Below are 27,078 nucleotides of genomic sequence, written 5' to 3' on the forward strand. Positions count from 1 at the left end.
TCTGCTATTCCATCAGCAAACTGTGGCTGATCTTGTTTAGGGGACAGACAAATATCTAGGTTGGACACATATTATCGAGACTCATCTCAGCAACATACGCAAAGCTGATTGAGCCTAGCCTGAATTAAAGCTTGAATTACAGATAGTAAATTAAGTAGTGCTCTCCGGTAATCACAAGGAAAAAGACCTGGATCTCTTCATGATAGATTGCTGTTCAGGGAGACAAAATATGAGTGATCCTAGTTCCCTTCCTCCAGTTTCTTCCTTTGACACCTTTCTTCCTTCTCAGCACTTTACATGGCCTCCCTTGTGGTGTTTCATATTGACATTGTTTGTTTCACCTAAAACAATAAAAAGGCTGGTAGAGATCATCCAAGCTGGTCACCTAAACAAGAACTGTGAGCACAGACTGCAAATGTTACATCAGTCTTCAGCTAGAACAGGCTCACCAAACTCCTCCAGCTACTCTTCCTTCAGCCTCCTGCAGTTAAGCGCACAATAAACACCTGTGTTAGCTGACTGCCTCTAGCACAGGGACATTGGAGACAACTCGAATCTCACCCATCCTGCCCACCTTCATGTATTATGAAAACATTTTAGAAATCTGTATTTCTGCCCTTTAATTAAATACAGAACTGAGTGTGCTGTGTTACCATTTTACAGCTACGGTGCCACCGTTAGCAACTTTGTGCAAAATGAACTTAGACATAGGTATTTTTTTCCTGCATTGTTCAGCTGTTTACAATATAATTAGTGGCTGGTCAAAATTTTGCTAGGGGCAACACAGAGCATTGGTTTTTTGGTGTGTCAAGATTGCCATGTGAAATTATTGTTACTGATATTCTTCCTAAGAAGATGAAATTTGCAGATAGTTCTTCCTTAGAAAGTAGAAGAATATATTTAAGAAAATACTGAATACTTCAGCAAAAAAAAGAGAAAAAAATATGCCTGGATTAAAAAAATACCTACTATGCTGCATATTTTCATATTACCACAAATTATATTGGGCATAGAAATTGTAATGTTATGAATCAGCTGAAAGTCAGGCAGAGGATGGAAGAAAAGATTATCCAGACACCACTTTAACAATCACTTGACCTTAATGTGAAAGGTTATTGGTTTTTATACTTCTTTTTATTCCTCAAGCTTAGCCCTGCAGAAAACAGTTCAGCTGTCTGTTTCAGACTTTTTTTCTTTTTTCTTTTTTTTTTTAAATTGTGGTTATTAGAAGCTTCCCTTCTGTTATTCCTATGCTGAGATCTTCACTACCCTAACAAAGTAATATACTTGGCAGTGACATGTCTGTATGACTTTTATACAAGCCATTTCTGCCTTCTATTGCTTTTTCTCAATCTGTGCAATTGCTTAAGACTTTTGCAACCTCATGTAAGGCTTGGAAAATCTAGAGTCAGAAGTCTGGAATGTACAGGAGCTTGATGGGCTTGACTGGCCCTGAAACAAGCACAGAGTGGAGCACATAGTGGGGTCACAACTGAGGGGTTCTCTTCACAAACGGGTTCCTAGACTGTCTTGGACAGCCTGAGACAGAGAGAGAAAAGCTGAGTCCCTTTCTCCCTCAATACTTTAACATGCTACTTCACTGGCTGACCCATCCACTCTCCAATAACTGTGCAATATGGAAGCTGTGTTTGTAGGATGACACAGGCATCCTTACAGGAAAGGGAGAGGAGACAACATCTCTTGTTGGAGACAAATCAGCAGAGAGCTACTGGAAGTGGGTTTCTCTTCCTGCAGTATCTTAGAAGCATGGTTAGGTTTAACAGAAGAAAGAGTTAGTCATTAATATCATAAGAATATGTATCTGTTGCAATCTGTGCTTGGTATTCAGTGAGAATGAAAAGACGAGGGTCATTTCCCAAGACTAGAGAAGACCTGGGATTTTGGTGAGGAGAAAGAAAAAAACCTAAGGGTGCTGCAGAGCAAGATACCTTTTCTTTCCCATTTTCAGCTTAAGAGGAGAGTAGAAAGATTCAAAGGATTGGTTTCTATCTGATATGAATGCATTACATTGTGGTGGAATGAACAATAAATTTGGGGAAACTGCAAGTGACTTTATGCCAAAGCCTGTGTTCGTACTCTCCATATTCCTCTCAGGAATGTGTTATGGTCTTATCATGGTTATGTTAGCCCTGCTATTATGGTCATGGTTCTCTGTCATTTCAGTGACTTTGTGACTTTTTGCTTTCCTCCTGGTCTGGTTTGCTTTCTTGCCAGACAAACCATTTCTCAGCATCTCCCTTTAACCCTTCTTAAAAATGTCTAGTTTGATGCTCATTTGTTTCTTGAAGAAACACTCTGCTTCTCAGCTCTATTTTGGGGCATTTTCTTGTCCTAACTTTTCCTGACATATTCTACTTAATAGGTTCTGGTTCCTGCTTGCCCCATAATGGCCTTGCTTCTTTGCTTGCTATGATTGCTCTTACCCTGCACTCTGTACTGCTTCAGCTGCTCCTGATCATCTTGGTTCTCAAAGACGTGCTGTATATTGCCTTGAGGTTTACACAGGTTACTGGATCTCTTGTGATATCAGTGACTGATCATTGTTCTCTAGCTTAGTGGAGCGGGGAGGAAGAGTATGGAAAGCCAGTAATGAACAAACACAACAGAGTGCTCTTATCTAGCAAAATGTGCTTCAGAGCTGAAGACTACATTTGACCATTTGCACACTCCAGAAAATGGCTGTGGGAAGATTTCTACTTCATTTCAGCCAGCAGTTTCTCCTGCACACTTGAATGCTGTGGGCTTTAATGGACTTTCTGGCAGCTCAATTTTCTTAAGCAATTTGACTGTTTTCTCTGTTTTTTTCTTTCTTGACCTAATGTCTTTCTGTTGAGAGACGCCTGAACGTGCCTTAGAAGAGCTTTCTCAATTACATTTTGAATCCTCATTTGACACAAATACAGCATTGTCATGGTTTAACCCCAGCCAGCAACTAAGCACCACACAGCTGCTCACTCACTCCCCTCCATCCAGTGGGATGGGGGAGAAAATCAGGAAAAGAAGTAAAACTCATGGGTTGAGATAAGAACGGTTTAATAGAACAGAAAAGAAGAAACTAATAATGATAACGATAACACTAATAAAATGACAACAACAATAATAAAAGGATTGGAATGTACAAATGATGCGCAGCGCAATTGCTCACCACCCGCTGACGGACACCCCGCTAGTCCCCCAGCGGCAATCCCCCGCCCCCACTCCCCCCAGTTCCTATACTAGATGTGATGTCCCATGGTATGGAATACACCGTTGGCCAGTTTGGGTCAGGTGCCCTGGCTGTGTCCTGTGCCAACTTCTTGTGCCCCTCCAGCTTTCTCGCTGGCTGGGCATGAGAAGCTGAAAAATCCTTGACTTTAGACTAAACACTACTGAGCAACAACCGAAAACATCAGTGTTATCAACATTCTTCGGATACTGAATTCCAAACATAGCACTGTACCAGCTACTAGGAAGACAATTAACTGTATCCCAGCTGAAACCAGGACAAGCACTAAAAAGAATACCTGGAAATCCCCAGATTGCTTTTCTGAGACACCAATTTTCAACTGCTCTGGTCACTCTAACTGCTTCAGTGTCAGTAATAAGTGGTCCTTTTAAAAGCTGTAGCTCTTGCTTGTTCCTATTTCAATGACAAAGTAGGAAGCCAGATCCTCACCAAGTATAAATCTATTTTCTACTGGTGTTAGGAAGTCCTGCTTAGCTGTACCCAAGCTGAGGACCAAAGTCTTTGCCCAGGGAAGAGATGAAGAGCAGCTGAAAGGGTGGCAGTAAACAAAGCAGTCAAGACCATGATTGATGGGTGTTCAGGTGATAATCTGTGGCTGAGACATGAATACAGGATTTGTTTTCTAAGACATGAAACTGCCCCCAGCTGCTTCTCTTTCATCTTATCATATCTTCATTTACAAGCCCCCCCGACAGGTTTCCTGTTGCTTTTTATAACATTCTAGCCAATTTCACCTTTTACCCTGCTCTCCCCGTCAGGCCAGCAGCTCAGCCCTTCACCCTGTGTACTCAGCACCTCTCTTGCAGGGTAAAGAGATAGCTTATCCCCCAACCCCATGCCCCCAGATTGCCAAGTCTTCGAAGTTACACAAACTGATAGACAAAAAGGAACAGTGCTGAATGCTACAGCTGAATCTAGCACATGGTTAAATTCAAAAGCACTCACTATTTCCCAGTTCAAACCCTATCCCAGAAGCTTGTGTAAGCTTATTTTTAATTTTAAGCCTTGTGAAGGTGTGGTGATTGAGAAATGTTTATGCATGTCTGTTGTAGTCAAATGCTGGTGAAATTTGAATAGCTTTGATTTTAAAACTGGGGAAAAGTCAAGATCCATGACTGAATTTTCAGTGTTTACTTTTCCTGGAAATACCAAGCAAAATACGGACTCAGCCAAAAAGATACAAATGCTAGTGAACTTAAGAGCACTCATTTTCCTCATGCTTCAGTGTCTGTAGAGTCTTACTTTGTCTCCTGTCACAGGGAGCTTTATTTAAGAAACAATTAAATCAGCAAGATGGTAAATATCATATGGCTTGCTTCAGTTAAATACAAAAAGTGAGACAAAATCACCTCTTAAAGCGCAAGGCTTCACCTCTCAAGCTTTGTGCTTGGAAGAGAGGAGCCTAGGAGGGTGTCCAGCCTCATTGTAGCTGCACCATTGCACTGTGCTGAGAGCAAATATCTGCCACTGCCACTCTGAATCCTGCAGTGATTTTTGCTACTACCTGCATAGTAGTGTGAAAAATTTAGAAATTTAGTGTCTTCATCTGTGTTGACTTTGACCATGCAGTCTCAAAGCAGGTTTTAAAAAATATGAAAAATCTGATGCTGCTGCTCTTCACTATGGTAACTCTTGTCCTATTTTATATTTTTAATACCTTATTAGAATTTTCATAGCTATATAGGGAATTATGTCACATTTTCCATTAATCTTAGAGGTACTTATACCTAACTCTACTAAAAAGCTTAACAATTCCAAACTTTTCCCTCCAAACATTGGTGGACTGTTCTGTAAAGTTGGATTGCTAGTACTTGCTAGTATATATAAGGCAGAATGATAATTAAGTGAATTTATTTGCAGTATGTCCTGGTTAAGATATTTTTAAATATCTTAAAGATATTTTTAAATACCACAACATCCTTAATATGGTTACAGATAACTAGAGAAGAACATTTCAATTCACCTCAGCAGATTTCATGTGTTTGCTTCTAACATAGCTGTTAGGCACTGCAGAGCTTCAGCTAGAGAAAGAAATGAAAGGTTATTTTGGATTACTGTCATGAATATAGTATGAAGGGGAATATAATTGCTGAAAGTGCAGGGAAAATTATGCATTTCATAGACTTATTCTTTGTAAATAGCATATGAATTCTTAATAAAAAAAAGGAATGCTACCTGCTTCATGAAACATGATTAAGAGTCAAAATATAATTAAACTAACTGCAGTTGTTGATAACAAACTGTCTGATGAAAGGATGACTTCCTGTTAGCATCCTTTAGAATTGCCAGAATAACGCACTTTTCCATACTGAAAGAAATAGATCGTATTGAGGCTAAGGCTTCAGTAAGGAAGCCACAATCTAAGATGACCTAAGGATCCTTACCAACCTTAAGTTACAAGAATACATAGGTGGTAGGTAGCAGTGCATACAACAATGCCTTGTCTTCTTCCCTAGCTAATTCAAATGACTTTTCTTTTAGTGTACATTAATTTTCTGGAAGTTCTGAGCTGGCTCAAGAGCTGATTATGTTTGCTTGCTTGTTTTGTGAGTGTAGATTGAGCTAGTTATTCTCTTCAGTAAGTCATTTTTGTATGCTTTAAAGTGTTCCTGTAAAGCCTATTTGTGAAATAAGCCTTTCATAAATCAGAAGAAATTAGTTCTGTTTTCATCTCCCTCACACAGAAATGTAGGAAAAGTCACAGGATATCAATGCTCAGCAATGGCATAAATGGAAGAGTGAGGATTTTCAGTGCCAGAAAGGCATTAAGATTTCCAGGGCTGCTGCATTATTATAATGAAAGTGTTTCAAAGCCTAGTAAAAGAAGTACTTCTGTCGTGACATTCTCCAAAAGCAGGGTATGTCTTGCATAATTTCAAACTAGTTTTTAGAAACTGAAAATTTAATTTGAATACTGGGTTTTCATCCTGCTTTGAAAAAATAATTGTGGGTAAAATGAACAAGAATAGGGCCTGAAAAATAAGATTGGAAGTGAAACAATGGACGCACAGCAGACACACCTCTAATTCTGCTATTTAAATACTTCCAGGTATATGCACAGATCATTAGGTAACAAAGACCAGGGCTTTTCAGAAAGAACTGGACAATGATTTGTATCTGAGTATTCTCTTTTATTTTCAAAGGAATTCACCTATGGTAATGAAATTTCTGGACTGACTTTCTGTAGACATTTAATTGATTGAAGAAGTTCACCTTCCCTAATACATAAGCAAAGCAAACTAGAAATTTGAACATAACATAATTCTTGCTGGAAGTGTTTACACTCCAATCCATTTGAAGAAATCTGTCCAAATATTTTTTGTGAAAGGACCAAATTAATTAGGTTAAATGACATGAAACTTCTCGTTGACTTTTGCCTACAACTTACGTTTGATAGCATACCACAAGAAATGACGACAAACAGTGCGTGGGAAGTGGGAAAATCAAGAGTTCAGATAGTTTAAGATCATGAGACAGAAACTTTTACAGATATTTTGAGGGTTTCTATATTTAGTTCTGGATTGTGTAGGTGGTTTAATACCTAGATTTCCTTCCTCACAGATCATCCTTGCTTCCATATAAGTCCCCTAAAAATTAGTCAGCATTGCAGTACAGCAATACATGTTATGACAGGGGACTAGTGTGTTAGCTGCCATGCTAGCTCTCAAGACAGTTCTTCTCAGATAAATACAGATGGCAGCTCACATCCTACAGCAAGACGTGTACAGGTGGAAAGGGGCAAAATCAGTTAATTCTGGGGGACATTTTAAGATAGGCAGGATATTATTCAGATTTTTCAGCCTGAAAGCCTTGAAGTCAAACTCCCCAAACTTCACTTGCAGCTGCATTCCCTCAAATTTTCTGTACCTCTGACCACAGGGTCAAAACCTGAGGATTACGTGCAGTCAATGATCAACTGCAAAGTAAATAAGTTTTAACACAATTTCTTAACATTTCACTGAACTATAATGACAAAAGAAATCCTTATTCCATTTCTTCATAGCAGCATAGCTTCCTTAATTCTGTGAATCATGATCCAGTGTTTAAGCATGTAGATAATGCAGATTCAATTCCCTGCACTTCTACAGACCTCTCATGTGATATTAGACAAATGACTTAGCTTGTCTGCCTTGGGCTTCATTTGCAAAATAGGGATAGTATGTGATTTTACACATCAGACAGTTGTTGCATGAGCAAGAATACACATACTAGCTTGTGCACCAGAAGGGCAGGAGTTCAAACAATTTATTTGCAGGCTCTGACACATCCATTCGGATTCATCCTTTGCACTGAGACAGACATTTAGTAGAGAAAAGTGGTAAATATTGAAGTTGCATCATTAAGACTGCATCATAAAACATACATGTATGGGGGTAAGATTCAGGTATCACAGATAACATTAATTCTGCCTTCCCTTGGCTTTAAAACTTTCTTTTCTTAATCTAATGAGTTTCTGTGTGTGGTACATGAGGGTGCTATTTTTTTTTTAGGGGTTTAGGTATTATTATTTAGGTTTATAGGGGTGTTTGAACCCAAAGATGTTTCAAAGATTTTTGTGAACTTGCACCTCCCAAACAAGAGGAGCATAATATTAACATTTCTCTTCACCAGTTTGTACATCTATTAAAAAAAATACTTGCTGTAAACTACCAGGCCTTTATCTAGCTTTCAGAGTTTTGCTGCTCCTGGACCAAGACTCCTCTCCAGTTTGCTGTCTGTATCTCAGTAGAACTTTTAGCAGATCATGGATGGAGCCATTGGAGGGAAAAGTTTTGTTGCCTTTTCATCAACCTCTGCTTTCTGTGGCAGCAGCAAGGTGAAGGAGACAGAAAACACCTGACAACACATGTGAAAGAAGTAAAAATTATCAGATAAGTGAGAGTACAAGGTTAAAAAATGTTTCTGTAGAGAAGTGGTATGCAAGGCGTGAATCAAAAGCTCATATACTTTGTGGGGAAGTGAGAGGGGAAGGAGTTTGATAATTTGATGAAAAATGATCAAGATTGGTGGAGGGAATCCAGAAGAAAAGTGGGGTATTTGTGAAGAGGCAAAGCATCCATCTCTCTTCCCACAGATCACAGTTTCAGAGACAGCCTCCCCTTTCCATTCCCTTCTCTCCCCAAAGACAAGTTGCTGACATGTAAGTAATTACTTTATACCTACTGAGTACCATGACTGTCCCTGTGAGTGCTTTTAGTCCACAGCCTGAGGTAAAGTATGTTACCTTAAATCCTTAATGAAATAAATTTATGTGACTGTGCTTCACTTCATCTTGTTAATGGACTAGGAGCAAGTTCCTACCCCATTCGTGAGGCTCAGCTGACCTGGGGCAACTTACTCAATTGTGACCATTCAATTCAGCCACAGCCCAAAGCATCCCATGGAGCTCCAAGCAAGGCAAGCAGGGCACTAACAGTGACCAGCACAGGGTGCAGCAATCGCCTGGCCAGTCCTCCTCAGCAAGAAACTTGGTGCCGAACGCCAGCAGGAAAAGTGCCTCCTCTTCTTTATGGAGGAGCTCAGCATGGCTGCAGCTTGCCCACCCTCTGTCACCCACTGGAGCAAGTGGCTGATGGATCAGGGTAATCACCTACACCTGCCAGACAGACGTACGGAGCAGGAGCCAGACCTCCCTGCAGTGAGGTTCAGGCCTGGAAGTGAGCATGGGAGCAAATAGACTGCTCAGGTCTCATTCCCAGTATGTGTGATTTGGCAGGTCTGTTGATGGAGCTAGCCTGAGCCATCCTGCTTAATTTTGAAGGTATTGCCGTTAATGTTAGCACCTGAATCAAGTGTTGCAAAAGATAAGCCCACTGGTCTGGTACAGAGTGTTTTAAGGAAAGAAAATAAAATGTAAGATTGAAACTGATCACCTGTTCTTGAAGATGAAGATTTTTTGTGTTTCTGCTGGCTATCAATCAGCTATCATATCAGTTAGATGGGTAGAAAGTAAGTTTTAAAACCAATTACAAATAAAGGCATCTTGTCCCTCTGTGTCACTTCCAAATTATGAATTTCACCCACTTGAAACTATGTTCAAGCAGAAAGGAAGAATAGCATTTTCCTCTGAAGCAAAATGAAATTGAAGCCCTGCAAGTGAATATGTAGTGTACCATACTTTATTCCTTTTCATGTTAGCATTTGCACAGCAGTACTAACGCTGTGACGACACAGCGACTTAACACTCTGACATCAGTGAAGAAATTCAGGAGGAGGTGTTTACTGGTAAAAGATAGTTCAAACTACAAAGAGTTTCCTGACAGCAGGCTGCACATTAGAGTTAATCAGAATTTACTTCTGTTGATCTTGATTCTAATCAGAGATAGGCTGGCAGACATCATGTACCTACCTTGAAAAAATCCCCTGCTGCACTTCCAGTGCTTGTGCATTAAGTTGGTCTTCTAAATGCCGAACGAAGCATGTCGTGTTTTGTGTATGAGATTAAAACAGAGAGCCTAAATTTATTTTTATATCAGTTTTCTTTATCAAAAATCTCATATTTGAGGTTTCTGAGTAGATGTGCAAGGCAATTGTCACTCTATCTGTAAATGCATTTCTGGGAGTCTGAGCTTCAGCTGGATGACTATGAAACAAGTCATATAAAATCTGCAAATAATGTGGTGTAAAACGCCTTTGTAGCTTAATAGTAATCTCAGTGTTCACTAACAAAATCCATCGAGATGTTCTAGGCATGAACATCACGATGTAGCTTTGAGCTACATTCTAACATTCACTCTGAGAAACAGCATGGTGTTCGCTTGCATGCCTGAACCCACAGCAGCATTGTCCTGCCAGTTACTTTCTGTTATCCATCACAGACAGTAATGTGCATTCTTCTTACAATAAATTGTACAGGAAAACCACCAATGACGTACATATTTCTGCTTGAAATTATTACACGGATGCTGGATAAGCCTGTGGCTGTGCTTTACAAGATATCAACCTTGCTGACTTTGAGTTTTCCCAACAGGAATACCTAGAAGATATAGATATAACTTTGGCTCTTACTCTTCAAGGTAATAAGAAAGGGATTTGTTCAATAGGTGAAAGCCAATCTCCTTGAGAATCCTTCTGTCACAATAGTATAGATTTTTATTAGTGTTAATGCTAACCTGACATAGTGTAGGTATGACTGCTCTGTTCATCTACTGCTAATGCAGAAGAATGTGTTGGGATCAAAGTTTGAGATAAGTTCTTGGTACTTCATTTTCCCTTTAGGCCAGGCAGTGTTGGGAGCATGCCAAGGACACAGTCTGACGGCCTGGCAATAAGACACTTTTTCTTACTCACAGAGTAGCAACCGCTTTTTGTACCAGACACATCTTTAAATTCAGTAGGAGCCCTGGTAGTGATAGGCTGTCCCTGCCATATTTCTTTGTGACTCCATTGACCTTAGTGGCAAAGGATTAGCATAAGAGAAGGAAGAATCACAAGATTATTTTTTTCAGGAAGAGAAGGAAGCCTAGCAGTCTGAGAGAGGCTGAATTCACAATTCCTGGGACTTGGTATGATGAGGGTATTCCTGCTGCTCTGCAACCTGACAGCTGCTTAAACAAGCTTAGACTCTGCTCTGTTGTTCCCTCATGCTGTTTCAGTGGATGTGTGGCATTAAAAATTCCCCCAATGTAAATTATTTAGCAGAGATCAAGTTTTTGAAGCTAACTTCAGATTATTAGCTTTGCTGAATAGGCAGTTTCTGCAGGCTTCATAAGAATTATACTTTGTATGGGATAGGAGTCTTCTTGATATAGTGTCAACCCTCTGCCGTATCAAGGGTGTAAACTTAAAATATTCTTTAATCCCATCTTGCTTCTCAAAGACTCCGAGTTTCTGTAGCTTCTTCTTTTTTTATTCCTGATTAAAAGCACGTAGGAGCCTATTCAACAGGAAATTAAACACCCTGTTGCATGAAACCCCTAAGCATTTTGGATGAATTTTCAGTACTAAATTCTGGATGCTCTCAGTGATGAGTTTGCAGTGAGTGTGGGAGTTTCAAAGATGGGACCTTAAGCATCCAGCTCCATTCCCCAGCATTTCAATGGAAAATCACAGCCTCAATCTTTGGAGTTAAAATTAAAAGTGAGTGTTTAGTTTAAATAGTTATAAAGACAGCCCAGCCTTACAACATCTGGCTTCTTTCATGGGGTTTTGGCAGGGGAGAGAGGGTTTAACTTCACTTTTTCACACTTCTTCCTTTTAGTTTCTATAGAGTCTTTGCCATGGTCAATTATGGAGACATCTCTGCTGAGGAGTAGCAGTGACTGTAACAGTGGCTGGCCCTGGCTCAGATTAGACCAGGAAAGGGAAGTATCTAGCTATGTTCTGGCCCATAATTAATACATATGAGGAAATTGTCTTCTGCTCATGAACATTCCTTGAGGAAATAAAGATTAAATTTGTTAAGTAAATTATTCACTGCAAATTATTCACTCAGCTTCACTTGCTATTCTGAGATTTCTGCAATATCTGAGGAAGCTAGATCATACCCGGAGAGGCAGGGCCATAAAAGCAGAGGCTGAAGACATGATTCCTTTCTTGTACAAAATATAAGTCTTATATTAATTAAAATAAACAGACTAACACACTCCGGGATTGCTTAGCATTAGGGAAAGCAATATACAGCCCCAAGGTATCTCTGAGCCTCTGGTTGAACTTGGACCAGATTTGTCTGATGGACAAAGAAATATGTGTTTCTAATATGAAAAAGGATGTTGCCTTTTATAAATATAAAGGCAGTGGTAATCATTCTCATGGGGTCATCTTAATTATTTTTAAGTGGATAGCCTTTTTCCCAATCCAACTTCCCAGAGAGAAGAGTGACATTGCCTTGGTATTTCAGGATGGAGGAGTCAATCCAAGCCCCGTAAAATTCACCCTAAAATACTTCTATTGATTTCACTGAGGTTTGGATCAGGTTCAAAGACCAGCAAGGAAATGGAATAAGTTACCTGCAGTCATGTCCAACAGAAAACTAAGTATGAGATTTTTTTCTTTTAATTTTACATAGATGCTCATTCCCCTTTGAAAAATTAGCTTCAAATACAGAGGATATAAGCACTGAGCTTATTATTATTTTTTTAATTCAAAAGAGCTCCTTTTGTAACATATTGGTTAACTAAATTAAACGAACTTAGTGTTGTATATGTTTGATTTTCTTCACTTTCTCACTTTTTAAAACGAGTGTGGGTCAACCTTCCAAGGGCAAGAGCATAATCAGGTCAGCTTTCAGGCTGCTATAATTTTTCTGATATGTGGATGAGGAAAGGAAATAGATATGGGTGGGTACTATATCTCTTGAAATGGCCTCTTTCTTCCTGTTTAACAATAAATATTCTACAGAAAGGAAGCTCATATATTACTCTTCAGATGAGTTCCCACTTTATTAATCATGAAGATTTTAACAGTGGCCTGAGACAGGAAATCACAGTCTAATGATCAGCAGAGTCTGATTTAATCCTCATGTTTGGATCGGATTACAAAGAAAAACAATGATGTGCTGCAATGTACATCTATGTAGATAACTAGCCAGGTTTAATTACTATTAAACATTCATACAGCTTTTATAACAATATATGGCCCTACTGAATTACTAAGGCTGATTAAATATCCATGGCAAAACCTCCTTACGGTTAGAAACTTATATGGACTTTTCAGGTGTTGTTTTCAGATATATGAAAGACACATATCTCTGAGAGTTCACTATTATTAATTAATTATTAGTTATTAGTAGTAACAATGATTATGAACTTTGATATATATGTTATTATTAATAACAACAATAATAAATTCAGCTGTCTTCTAGATGAGTGTAGTTCTGATCAAAATGTGAAGTGAAACATCTTGGTTAATAGGTTGAAGTTCAACACATACTCCACTGCAATCCAATAACACAGAGAACAAACTTGCATTATATTTGGCAGAATTTCAGCACCTTAACCCCAGTTCCTCTTCCTCTTCTTACCAACCCAGTTCTTAAAAGGTCTGGAAAGGAAAACCTCGTTATACCATTAACATATAATAATTATTATTTCATCAGTTGCCCATCCATCAGAGTCCAAGAAGGCCTCCAAAACTTTTCTGAAACATTTAAATAGAAGTCCAAATAGCAAACTGAAATGGGAATTCATCTAACCAGCAGTGTCTTATCCCTCCCTGGAGTATTCATATGATAGAGGAAGAATGGAGCAATTCAGCTAAGAGACTACCTGCCTGTCTAGCATTGTGTCCTCATAGATGCTTCAAAAACTTAGAAGTGTTTATGGGACTGGGAAAGGTGATTCTAAGAAATAAGACTTGTGCATTTCTTACCAGCTTTCAACCATCAGTTCTTTTCATTGTCAGTTTGCATGGTTTCTTGGTTCAACTTTCCTTAAAATTTGAGTTCAACCATATTAAAAGAATGACATTGAGAAAGTTCATTCTGTGCACTGAGTATTTGGATTGACAAGGACTTCCGAATTTTTATTTGGTGCAAGAGACCTCCACAGTGACTTGCTTTTTTAAAAGAGCTTTTATGTATGCAAAACTTATGAGTAGAAGTTGCTTAGAATAGATTTGCTTGGAAAAAAAATTACTTTTGAAAAACTTTTATAAACATTTTGAAAAAAAAAGTATTTTTACCAAAATTTTTTTCTTCACACTTACTCTTGAACCTTTTTCTTGCAATTTAGCTAGAAATAGATTTCTTTTTCATTTGTAGTAATGTTAAATTAAGATTTAATTGAAGCTCTGTGGTTGGCCCACAAGTTTGGGGGTTGAAACTGAGAATCTTCCTCCATCTTTCAGCAAAAAGTTGGGAATTTTTCATGGTTTCAGGTTTTGTAGCCTATGATTCACAACAAATAAGTTTTACTTAGGATGCTCAAGACTTTTATTTGTTTGACTTTGGCAAATAATATCAAGCAAAATGAAGCAGAAATTCAAAGCTATCGTAATACTTCCAGTTTCATTTAGCCTCTGGGCTGTTTTTCGAGAGGGCATAAAAGACCTTTGTCATTCTCCTCTGTCTCTTTGTTGTAAACCTTCTGTTAGACTTGCTATTTCTCCTTGTGACTTTGTCACGAAATCAAGGACAATGGAGGACTGAAAAGTGCTATTTCAGGGAGTCCAAATTCTGCGATGAATGGCAAAAAAAAATTCCACCATGCAGAAGAAAAAGATGGCTTTAGAAAACTTCCCTTCTTTGCCAAACAATGACCTTCAATCTCATTGGTTTTATTGCATTACTATAGAGCTAAGGGAGAAAGGGAGACATCAGGGACCAGCTAGACCATGTACCACAGAACGGTGTGAACGTGCTGGGGAATAATATCCCTTGGTCCTCAGAACAGCAGCATACATTCTTCACATTCAAGTCACAGCAGAAGTGGAAATGAAGGGTGCAGTTACTGCCACAAGACTGAGTGGGGAAAAATGAGAGAGGAAAAGAGGATGATTTTCTTGAGGTTGTCCAAAGTATTACTGAGGCCGGATGGTGAAATAGGAGATAAGTCTTAAAGCATTTCTCACTCTGAACCCTTTCCTTATTTTCAACTCATCTCCTTAGTGCATCTCTCTCTTTTCCCCTCACTGCCTCCTCTCCTTCCTCACTCCTTCCTCAAAGAAAGATTTCAGGTCACTCACCCATGCTACAAACCAGCTGCGTGAAGTCACATCCTGACAGAATAAGGAACTGTGTAACTGATGTACGCTTGTGCAGTACGCTTTGCTGTACTTAGTTTAGTTACAAGCTAGTAGCAGTTGCACATCAGCTGGATAAACCTGAAATAAAAATGTTGAAGAGAAAACCATCTAACGTGTCTGATAAGGAGAAAAGTCGAAAGCCAAAGGTAAGAATGTTTCATTTTTAATGTCAAAGAATAATAACAGGAATTCTTAATGATTTTTAAAAGGAGGATTTCCTTCTAAATCCTAGCTTCAGGATTTCCTGATGTGCTAGCAAGTGCCACAGTGGTATAATCTCAGGAAGCTATTTGTATATACTCACTTTATAAAAGTAATGATCCAATTCAGGGAATCACCATTGTGAAGCTGCTATAGCTGTGCTGAAGAGTCCTGGTACTGGACTTTGTGTATTGTTATATGCTCTGCATCAGTCTTTTAACAGAGGGGCTCACAAAAATCCCCTCTCCTCCTTTCAACTATGATAAACTGATTATGTCCCATGAAAGAGTGTGAGAATCAGTGAAGAATTAGAAAAGCTATTAAATTTGTTTCTTATTTTAATAGATTTTTCTTTTGGATCATCATAACCAAAGGAGGAGAGGGTACCTGGCAGTCAGTGTTTGTCATCTTCACTTTTCTGCTAATTATTATATTTTCAGCCTGAAACAAATACTCTGAATAAATTGATAATATGCTACACTGGACACTTTCCACAATCTGCAGTTGCAAGAAAGAAAGTGAGAATTTTGCAAGATGCATAAGGATGTGTCCTGTGCTGTGCTAGAAATTTATTTTCAGTCCCTGGACTGGGTGCAGGATGACCTTTGCAAGTGTATTGTAAGCCTGAAGAGAAATGGCTACTGCTAGACCCGAGCGCATCAGTATCCATTTCTATTTCAGTTTGCCAGTGCTGAAAATTTAAATGAGATTAGAAAAGCCTTTTAGTATATCTCTGCTCTCAGTAACTCACTGTCTCCTAGTTTACAGACCCATCTTCCTATTGGTTGGGAATACCCCTCACTTTGTGATTTCTGGCTCCTAAATATTATCACAGACACTACTTCAGCAGGAATGTCTTCTGGTTTTACTCAGCATTGGCTTTTGTGTACTGCACTTGCAGTTTTAGACTATGACTCATTAATAATTAAAATTAATGTTTTTTCCATGGATTTGAAACAATTCTGAATCCATTTTCCCATGGATTTGAATGGGGTTTTAAGCATTTCACTGGTTGGTATGGTATGTACTTTGTTCTGTTCAATCGTCATACTGTTTTTTAAAGACAGGGCAGAAGTATAATTAATATCTAATTACACTATAGGTTAAGCAAGAAATGACCATGAGACACTCTGTGGATGGGCTTTGTTTTTCTGTCTGTTAAATAATTTCAAAACCAAATTTTGGTCACTCCCTTCTTCCAAAATAATACGTTCCTTAACAACAGTCTGATTATTTTTTTTTCCAACACAGTTAGTTAGTCATTCATGAATGCACTCCATGCTATTAAAATGCTGGTATTGTGGCTTCTCAAAAATATACATATATATCATGGTTATGGATTTGATTCACCATATGTGTAAAGCAGGGGTGAAAATAGTCTAACCACTTGACTGAGTGTCAAACCTGCTGACTTTGTCTTATTGTAAATGTTTACAAAAATGGAAAGGTCTTGGTGAAGTGGCTCAGGATGTCTTTCTGCCTCAGTAGTGTGCTTTGAAATACTTCACCTACTGTAGTCCCACTTTTGCACAGAAATGTATGAACTTTCCATGATGAGAATGTTTTTGCTGAATGTGCTATTCACAAAAAGGGCATGGGAGGAGGCAGCCCCATGTCGCACGGAATAGAAACCTTAGCTTGTTGTAGCATGTTTCAAAACATGCCCAGTGGAAGCAACGCAAATACTAAAGTTGCTTAATATTGAATTGGGTAATGTGGGGCGCAGGTCCTTACCTCCCTACAAAAGTTACAAGGTTTCACAACTGACTTCCCTAGATCACTTCCTGGCTGCCCCTGCTCTGTGCAGGCAACGTTTGGTATCTCCTCATACTAGCAGGGCAGGATGCTGTTGTCACTGTGGAGGTCTTGGGCTACCTCACCTTGCCTTTAGGCAGCTTAGATGTCCCAGTGTCTCCAATACATCCACATGGGGCTGACACAACACCTGTGGGAGAGCCATAAGGTCTGGAGTGTTAAGTGAAAAATCAGGTTTGCTACCTTAGGCCCTCAAAGGACACCAAAATGATCTTTTTATGTAACTGAATCCATGGTGACCAGTTGTTTTCATCACAATTGTATGAACTTCTGTGCATTAATTCAAGTGTTTCACCAAGATTTTCATTTTAATCCTTTTGATTTTATTACTTTCTAATGTGAAGAATATTGGCGTACAGTTACGCCTTTTGATAAAGATGAAGGAATACCGTGCAAGGCTGGTGTTAAAACCTTTCTTGAGGCAATTCACTGTTTCTGTATAAAGCCTCTAGCAGGGGTGGGCAAGTCAATGACCAATGCTGGACTAATACAGATTTTCAGTATCTAACTGCCAGTTCATTATGTGCAATGCATTTACTTTACTTTATTTACTACTGTGGTGTTTAAGGGACTTCTGCAGATACATTAGGTGCTACATAGGCAAAAAGTAGCATCTTACAACTCTCAGTGTCTGCTATGAAAAGGTTGATACTATGCCATGAAATAGTAGTGTTGCAGGTTTTTTTCGTTATACAGCAGGATTTCTGTAGTGCTGCAGTCATGCTAATAACTTCTTTGCATATCTGGCAGATTTTTCATATGCATGGATACGCATATAACTACTGAACGCATTGTATGTAAACTATATAAATAAACATTCATTGTTAGGCAAAAAAAAATCTACACCCAGTGTCATCCCAGAGAAGATTGGGAGAGAAATGGGAGAGAAATGTTTTCAAAAGAGGTACTGGAAAGATTCCCATCTTTTGCCAATGTTTATCATTGTAGCTACATGTACTGCCATGGAACTGTACATTTATACCTTGTACATCAGCTGAGGACCCAAGTAGCTGAACTATAAAGGAAAAGTCCTAAGGCTTAAAAATACCCTGCTTAATATTGAAGAAATTCAACTAATTGAAGGGCTAAGCTCTCTATTTCAAGCCTGTCCAATCTAACCTATCTGTCTATCCAGCACCTTTCTGGTGACTTTCTATCACAACAGAGCCTGTGCACCTCCCGTCAGGGCATCTACCAAAAGGCAGCTCTCTCTCAGCATTTCTTTTCAGTCCTCAGCTGCCCCCCTTTCTTTTCTGTCAGGTGAGACATGGCTTAGTTTATATGGCATAGCTGTTCTAAGCTGCGGTATTATTTGTGGGCAGGTGAGGTCAAACAATCTAGTTCTTGCACCCAGCCCTGAGGTTCATGGTCATGCTGATGGCCAGAGTCAGCCTTAGCTCCGTCAGCTCACTGCAGCAGAGCACATCTCCTACATTGCTGGAGTTTTAGCTGCAGAGCAGGAAAGTACTATACCAGGTAGGGGGAACTATGCTTTTACTAGATGTGTTTCAGCTATGCATTTGTGCAGTCTGTCCCACCACCCCTTAGAGAGCTGGGGAGGAAGACAGCAGTTGACTTAGAAGATGACAGACCAACCCCTAAAATGACCTGGATTTTAGCCTCTTTGACCCTTATGACGTTACAGATGTCAGTGTATCTGGGGAGTGGCATGAAGCAGATTTAGAAAGATGGTAAGAAAAAACATTCTAAAAAATTATACAGGATCTAGTCTTCTCTTTTGTATATGCTTCAGGCAGCACCATATCCTGGCACCATACAAATAAAACAGGGTTAAAGCATTTCACAGCTACTCTGCATTCCACTTTGCACTGTTTTGCACATTTGACCAGGTGCAAATGACAATGGAAGGTGCAAATAATCTGTAAACCATCTCTGCATGGTCTTGCCCACTTTACAGGATGTAATGTGCTGGGCAGAGCCTATTTCTTTCTCTGTCTCTCTCAAATTCCTACAGACACAGCAAACTTGAGGACTGCCTGATGATTCTTGGCTTTACTTCAAGCTGAAGCAAAGATGACTTTGTGCCATTTTTTTCTGGCTTGACTGAAGGAAGTCTTGTGTCTTTATTCTACATGACAGTTGATCTATGTTTATGCTAAAGGTTTGAGACGTTTTTGTTTCCTCATTCTGCTTCCAAATGTGCTTGGTACTTGAAACTCAGCTTACTTCTGGTGTGTAAGACATCCAGGGTCAATGCCTGTGCATTTTGTTTAGGCAAAAATATGTCCAAGCTTCTAATTAAATCAATATTCACTTACTTAGGTGATAAATTATTATTTGTTTTCAGGGTTAAGAGAAAATAGTGGCAAATCCAATGGGAGAAAATATTTTCATCTGCAACTTTGTTCCCTACTACTATTTCATACCAATAATTTTCCTTTTTATAAGCTTTAAATGAAACCCTGTCTCCACAGAAATCAATGCACATTTTTGCCATAGACTTTAAGCCAGGATTTCCCCTTTTTATATATTCTTCACAGAAGCCCTGATTGTCGTGGTTTAACCCCAGCCAGCAGCTAAGCACCACGCAGCCACTCACTCACTCCCCCCTTCCCCAGTGGGATGAGGGAGAAAATCAGGAAAAAGAAGTAAAACTCATGGGTTGAGATAAGAACGGTTTAATAGAACAGAAAAGAAGAAACTAATAATGATAATGATAACACTAATAAAATGACAACAGCAATAATAAAAGGATTGGAATGTACAAATGATGCGCAGTGCAATTGCTCACCACCTGCTGACCGACACCCAGTTAGTCCCCGAGTGGCGATTCCCCGCGCCCCACTCCCCCCAGTTCCTATACTAGATGTGATGTCCCATGGTATGGAATACCCCGTTGGCCAGTTTGGGTCAGGTGCCCTGGCTGTGTCCTGTGCCAACTTCTTGTGCCCCTCCAGCTTTCTCACTGGCTGGGCATGAGAAGCTGAAAAATCCTTGACTTTAGTCTAAACACTACTTAGCAACAACTGAAAACATCAGTGTTATCAACATTCTTCGGATACTGAACTCAAAACATAGCACTGTACCAGCTACTAGGAAGACAGTTAACTCTATCCCAGATGAAACCAGGACACTGATCCTGATTCTGAAAACACTTAAATGAATGCATTAGCTGTGATCCTATTGATTTCAATGGGATTTTTCATCTGAGTAAAGGTTATTGCTTGCCTAAGTGTTTGGAGCCTGTAGTGCAGACAGATGCTATAAGCAAGTTTTTTGGTGCTGCTTTTTTCTTAGACAGTGGCTTGTGACCCTCCAATGAGGAATACTTATTAAAGAAAAGAAAACAGAAAATAGGTACAGTAAACCTAACAACCTAAAATAATCCAAGACATAATTAGATCTTCTCTAGGACAAGATCTGCAGTGAAGAAATTGCTCAGTGTTAATGAATATTAACTAGGATTTATCCTTGAGTGTGGAAAGCTGAGGGTTTTAATTTTATTTCAAAGGTAAAGACTGGTAGAGTTCTGAAAATAGCAAGTTTTATATTCTTTCCCCCTGAAATTTTGAGTGCATAATAAAAGAGTCACTGCTAATGTCACAGATGCTAATTTTCACAACCACGACTGCAGTGATGTTCGTTTCCATTTGCATTTCATTCTAACAATGATAAGAGGTGATGAGTTGATGATAAGCTGTTTTCACTGTACTGCCCTCTGTGCAAATTTATGCTTATAGGCAAAGATGACACATAGTTCTGTCATTAAAGGTCTTTACTGCATTGCCTCTTGAAGAAAGACTGTTTGTCAAAATCCATTTGAACTCTGTTAAATAAGCAGAAATGGGTGACAACATCCGGGAAGTAGTTTTAAGAGCCTGGTTTATGGGGAAATAACCTGTGGGTCTTTATCAGGAAGGGTTCAAAGAAAGAAAAAAATTACACTTTTAATAACCATGTGTGTGTAGGTGGGGAAAAAAGGGATTGCAGGTGACACTTGAGAAGGTGTTTCCTGTCTCCCTCAGGCTTCATAAAAAATTCGAACAAGGTTAGAGTTAACCTTGGATTATTTTTCTTGTGTGAGTGGAAGGCTCTACAATCATATTACTGCCCCTCTTACCTCTGGTATTTTTTCTTCATTTACATTATCATTTTGCTTCTTGATCATCAGCCAATGTTTGGGTTTTTTCAACAGCAGTTTCAGAAAGTTGTTTTTGTCTTAACATATATGTTAGCATATCTCTTCTACTAAGGTCTTGACATTTGAGGAATTTTGTTTTCTCACCAGAAAGTAAGGGTCCAGTCTTTGTGGAGAAATAACAGCTTGCTCTCTCTTGTCCCTTGGCCCCTCCACATTTTGATGCTTAGATCAACACACAGGCTCATTGAGGGCTCACACAACCCTTGACTAGCTTGTGTGCCAAAGGAAAAAAAATGACATCTGTGGCCTGGTCCAGTCCTGGCCTCTTTTGTGTGTTCCCTTGATTACAGCACCTTTTATATTTTCACGAACTTTGCACAAAATTCAGATAATTTCTTATTTCTTCCCTGTCTTGGTTTTCCTTCACTAGCCAGGCTTAAGACCTTAATAGCAGAATATTTTAAAACAAGTGAGAGCAAATTTCCTGAAGGGAATATTTTCAAATTAATATTCATTTTGCTTAGAGTAAAAAAATCCAGTTCAGTTCTTTGTTTCCTAAGCAAGCAAGAGCATTTCAAGAAGTATGTCTGAACCACTTTCTCCAGCCATTTTTAGAAACCAGACAATCAATCACATCATTTATAACTGTACTGTCTGATAAATACTGTAGCACAGCTACCAAGGTGACATAAATCAGCATTAGTTGCCATCTAATTCTTTAATTAGCTTTATAGAGCAGTTGACTTATTTCAATATTGTGTTTCTAGGAAACCACAAATACCCCAAATTAAACATTGCCCAGGATATCTGTCATTGCTGGAAAAAAAGCAGTCACTATATACGGGGAGGACAGGCAGAGGATGTGGCCTACAGTTTTCTGTAGGTTTCAACACTCTTCTAGTAATCTGTGTCATAGCATAAATCCAGACTGAAGTTGTTATAATGCCATCGCTGGCCAGCTTGTATAAGCAATTTGTGGGTGGCTACAAACACTTTAGCCAGAAGAATCAAGCCCTTGATGTGTGGGCAGAAACCCCTGGCAATACTCCAGAGAAGGAAAAAAAGTCATCTCAGCCTCTGTAATCACAATATCCCTTAACCTTTATCTTCTGAAAGCTTGCAACAGAGACAGCAGAGTTACTTCTCTTGTTAGAAACAGTTATACTCTCCTCCACAACTTAGCAATGTCTTTTTTTTTGCTAGAGATATTGCTGCTTGGCACCAGGCTACAGATTATATATGCACTGAATATTTAGCAAGTCATCTGTCCTTTAAACCATCCTAATGGAAAACTTTGTTTCGTGCATCAGATGAAGGTGTCTTGTATGTGTGTTGATATTCCACAGGAAGATGAATGACCACCTACTTTATTCACAAGTGAATCTCTCCTGTATACCTGCTTGTTCTTACCTTTCTAGCTTTTTATATCTTATTCCACTTACAGAGTACCCAAGAGCTTGTTCTTAATTTTTCTCTTCTTCCCAAACTTGAGGCTGAAATTCCAGCCTAGGGAAAATTTGGAGATCTGGAACTGCTTCAGAGAAGTTTCTTCTTTGACTATACATATTATATACCGTACTGCCACTTTTTTCCCCATACCTCTTTGGTTTATTCCATGGATACACAGAAAGCTGGATAACGACTTCGCCTGAACACAGTCTTCAGGCTGCTTAATTGCCAGTCATAACATCTCCTGGGATCTTTCTGGTAAACTGAATGTCAACAGCAAAGGGTCTGTCATCTCTAACCATCATCCAGCACTGAGCCTGACAAGCTTTCTCTGGGAAGAAGATCCAGTGATCCACCTACTGTTTTGCACCATTATGTCTTCTGGATGGAGTTTTAGTCCCTTTCCTACCCCTTTATGTCTTCATCCCTTTCATCATCTTCACAAGCACAACCAAGAAACCTCACAATCCTGTAGTAGACTTCCATGGGCTGCTGAATGGTTATTTCCTTGAGAACTGTAGGAAGTTGTAAGTTCCTCTACTTGGTCATGCTGACCTCATTCAGAAGGGTAGGTTTGCTGTTCTTTCAGGTATGTTGAAAGGCAAGTGAGACATGAGGCTACTGGAATACTTGAGTACTTGGTTTTAGGTTTTCCTGCAGTGTTTCTCATGGCTTCTTCGGGGATAAGCACTAGGGGAGTGCTGTTCAACCAGAAAACATGGAAAAGCTATGGTGCAGTTTCATGCCTTCCCTCTACCATTATGTTTGAGATAGAGATGGAGCCATTGACAATGCTGCTTGTCATTGACAGCTTGCAGCCGTGAGATGAAGAAATCGGCTTCACTTAGCAACAGCACAGCCAAAAGCAGATGTGTGAAGATGAGATGACAAAGTGGCCGAGACAGCTGAATGAGCTCACGCAGCTTGACTCTCTGCTGCCTTCACCTGTGCAAAGCAGATGCTGAGCTTTACCACTCATGAATTGCTTTCACTTGCCACAGCTGTGCTGTATTTCTCTTATACTTCTGTCCGTCTGCCTCCTTTTTTAAGATCAGATATTAAGTCCAAAAACCACTTCACAGAGCTGGAAAGGGGTCGTGGTTCACTGATGGATGAGCAGCTCAGAGCCTGCCGAGAGGGTGCATGAAATGACTGATGATGGTAGAGCAGGCAGTCAGCTCTAGTCATAAGTACATGGCAAGGCTCTTCTGATATTCTCTGTCGGGGTGTTTCCATGATTTTCTTCCTGTCTCTGTAATGGAGCTTATATTTGCTTGATTAATAACTTCTGGTAAAATGTTTGGAAACTATGTGTTTGGGATTTTGGTTAGTATCTGAAGGAATCAGAAGAGGCAATATGTTCCTGCCCATTCATGAAAGGTTAAAGCCTTGTACCTGGCACAATCCCCTTTGCAGTGATAGGCCAGATTTGAGTAGGATTTGGAGTATGGCTTTGAATTTGGGGTTTAAAGAACACCTCAAAGCCCTCACTGCTGCCTGTGCCTCAGTAACATCATCTCATTGGTGAGTGTCTCTCAACTACGTGTGGTTTTCATGGAGGCTGTGGGAGCAGGGGAGGGCTGAAAAGCTCAGCCTCAATTTTGTCATGTGTCAGAACGAAAACACACTTCAAGCACCTGGTACATTTGTTTTTCATGAGGTGAAACCATAGTTTTCCACTGAGCTGTGATCAAAATAACCCTGTGCCACACAGATAATCGAATGGAGAGAAGGGAACTGATGTGCCCATACTAGACTAGTACCATTTGCTGTGCCCAGTACCCCCAGTGAGCTGTTGATTGTATTCATTCCTTTCTGGTATAAGAGTGACCTGAACAGAATCAGCATGCTATCTTGTCTTCAGACAACTAGATTTTTTTCCTGGGATTACAGTTACAGAACTTATGCTACAAAGAAAACCCAGAATTTAACACATCATAACTTCTGCACTAAGAAGTATTCTTATGCAGTGCTAAATCACGAGGAAATGCTGAGCTGGAAACCTTCTTTCAGCTTCCATACTGGTCCAAAAGCTTATTGAATTTATTTTATGAGTTCAAATTTCCAAGGGGCATATTTTAGATTCCTAGGCATATGTTGTGCAAGCATGTCCAGTTTTTTAAGCCTGCGAGGTTGCAATGAAGTGCCATGCGTGCTTTCTTCAACTAGACAATAAGGATAACTTTTGTCTGTGGATGGCAATAAGCCAACATTGGAACTCAGCCTTCTGACAAGGGAGGATACATGAAGGGGAAAAAATGGTCATCATTTTAAAGGAGTCAAAAGTCAACCCACTGTAATGACTGGGTTTTGTCTTAATATATCTTTTGTTTTAGTTGTTTTTTTTTGGTTTAGTTTGGTTCTGTTTTCCAAGATAAAAATAATGTAAATAAATGGACATATAGATCTGATGAAACACTAAAAGTCGCAATGCCTGATGATAGATACTGCACTGAATTTTGCTTCTCTACTGTAGTGCATCTCCATTAAGGCAATTTCAGCTAATCTCACTATGGATGCATTAATCAAGTGTAGTCAGGATGTCTGAAGGAAGATAATGAGGGGGGGAAATTGGCCTATTGTTTGGATCTTACTCTTCAGCTAGTTAGTTTGCTTATCATGTTCCATAATATTTGTATCCTGATAAATAAGTTCCAGTCACAATTAGTTATCATAGCAGATGACTACCACATCTTCATTTACTTACAAGTTCAAAATTACTCCATAAATAGATCAATTAAATTTGTGTTCTCTTTACATCACATGCCTATACAGATTTTCAGCCTTCAGTATCAGTTAACAGTGAAATGGAAACAAGGTGGACTAGTAGTATTTTAAAATTTCCTCCCTTTTAGCCAAAGGTGCAAGCATCCATGGCAACAAAGTCCCTAATCTTACATCTTTTTGTCTGAGCACTAACATCCTAAATGCATACTGCAGTATCAGCAGTCTCTTAGTGCCTTCCAAAATTTCTCCTTTAAAATGCCTAAGAAAAGATTTGTTAATTTTTTACTCATTTTTTACTCATTTAGGATTACATACTGTATATCTGCCCCACATAAAGCTGTCACTATATTACTTTAAAAAAAAAAAAGTTGAGGTTCCAGAAGCCTGGTATGGTTGGAGACTGCTGAAGATGGGAATGTTTATAAGCTCTGTGATATTAACTGCAGCACTCAACCTCAGGTGACATAAAGCATGCAAAAAAGAACTTTCTGTCAGTTTTATTATTTCTAAAAAGGTTCCCCTTGAAAGAGAAGAGTGACCTTGCTCTGCTGAGCTGACATATGCCACTGAATTAATGGCTAAGCTTTGCTGTAGGGAAGCTTGCAGAAACATTACAACTCCAATGGCTGAGTTTGCTGTGAACATTAATCAGGTGAACGAACATGATGTATCAAACACTTATTTAAAAGTAATAAAAACTAACTCTCTTCCCCCCACAAGTTTCTTAGAATTAGCTTATTGTTGGTCATTACCTGTTGTCAAGGGTAAGACTGCAAGACAGCAGTAAAACTTGTATAAGGGTTTTCTAAAGTTTGCTTACTCTTCAGAAAAACCAAATGAGCCTTTGGGATGGTCAAATTTAACTGTGACTTAGAGGTTATTTTTTAGTCCTGTTTCCTTCTGGAAGGTCATTTGAAGGAACACCTTCCACTGAAAACGTGCCTCTCCTAGCAAAGAATGCAGAAGCTGCCTTTCATTCTCAGTGACTCCCTAGGAGAAGGACTAGGTCCCATGTCATGCACGAACAAAACGTTATGCTAGGCAAGGAGACTCTGGCTGCCATCGAAATAACTGCTGTTAAGGGTTATGGCTGTGTTATGTTATGTTATGGCTGTGGTGCAACGGCCGAGTCGCAGGGGCTCTGACCAAAACACGGTCATACCAGGCAGGAGTATTTTCTGCCTATCCCCTGCGTGGGCAGGCGAGTGTGCTGCAGTCAGCAGCTGTGGCCTCTTCTCAGGCTTGCCGAAAGGAACAGCAAAGCCCTTGGGCATGCTGTGTCTCCCCGTGCTATTCTGCGTGCCATCTATGTATAGCACGCTGAAGCCGTAGGCTCCTTATAGCCGCTTCTGCTCTGGCATGGAAGCTTGCATGGCAGTCGCGTAGACACCTCTTCTGGGGAAGTACGCTGGCTGCCCCACTCCATGTGTGCTGGACAGGCATGGGGGTCCCTTTAAAACTGAGCCCTGGGAGACTGCGTGCTTCTCAGCTCATCTTTGGGCACATATATTTTCATCTTGACTTCAAGCCTGCAAACACTCATGTGAGTCATTTCTCTCACACAAGAAATCCAGCTGAACCCTGCAAGGTCAGGACCTAGGTAATACACAGCATTAATAAAATTGTGCTGTATAAGTAAGCAGGGAAAGGACTTTAATTGAAGCAAGGTGATTCGGTATTAAAATATGAGAATTTATCTCTGAATTCATCTGGTTCTGAGAGGAGAAAGTTTCAGGAGAGGAAAGATGTTGGTCTTTAAGAGATTAAACATCAAAGCCTGCAATGCTTACGTAGTGTTTAACCAGTGTTTACTCAGACAGCGCTCCCCTTTACTGCAGTCACAGGTCTGTGGAGG

General features: G+C 39.5%; 1 protein-coding gene across 2 annotated transcripts in view; it reads left to right on the forward strand.

Annotated features, from left to right (window-relative positions):
* Window positions 1-27,078, forward strand: part of SAMSN1 (SAM domain, SH3 domain and nuclear localization signals 1) — a 190,718-nt gene that overhangs the window by 138,409 nt on the left and 25,231 nt on the right. The window contains exon 1 of one of the 2 annotated variants that reach the window (XM_075033931.1): window positions 14,908-15,075. The exons of the other annotated variant lie outside the window; for it this stretch is intronic. Coding sequence (XP_074890032.1) covers window positions 15,019-15,075 — 57 coding nt within the window. The 5' untranslated portion in view covers window positions 14,908-15,018. Of the gene's footprint in view, window positions 1-14,907; window positions 15,076-27,078 lie in introns of those variants that run through there. 2 annotated transcript variants of the gene reach the window in all.

The sequence above is a fragment of the Buteo buteo genome, chromosome 8 (genome assembly GCF_964188355.1).
Source record: "Buteo buteo chromosome 8, bButBut1.hap1.1, whole genome shotgun sequence".
In the NCBI taxonomy this organism is placed as follows: Eukaryota; Metazoa; Chordata; class Aves; order Accipitriformes; family Accipitridae; genus Buteo; species Buteo buteo.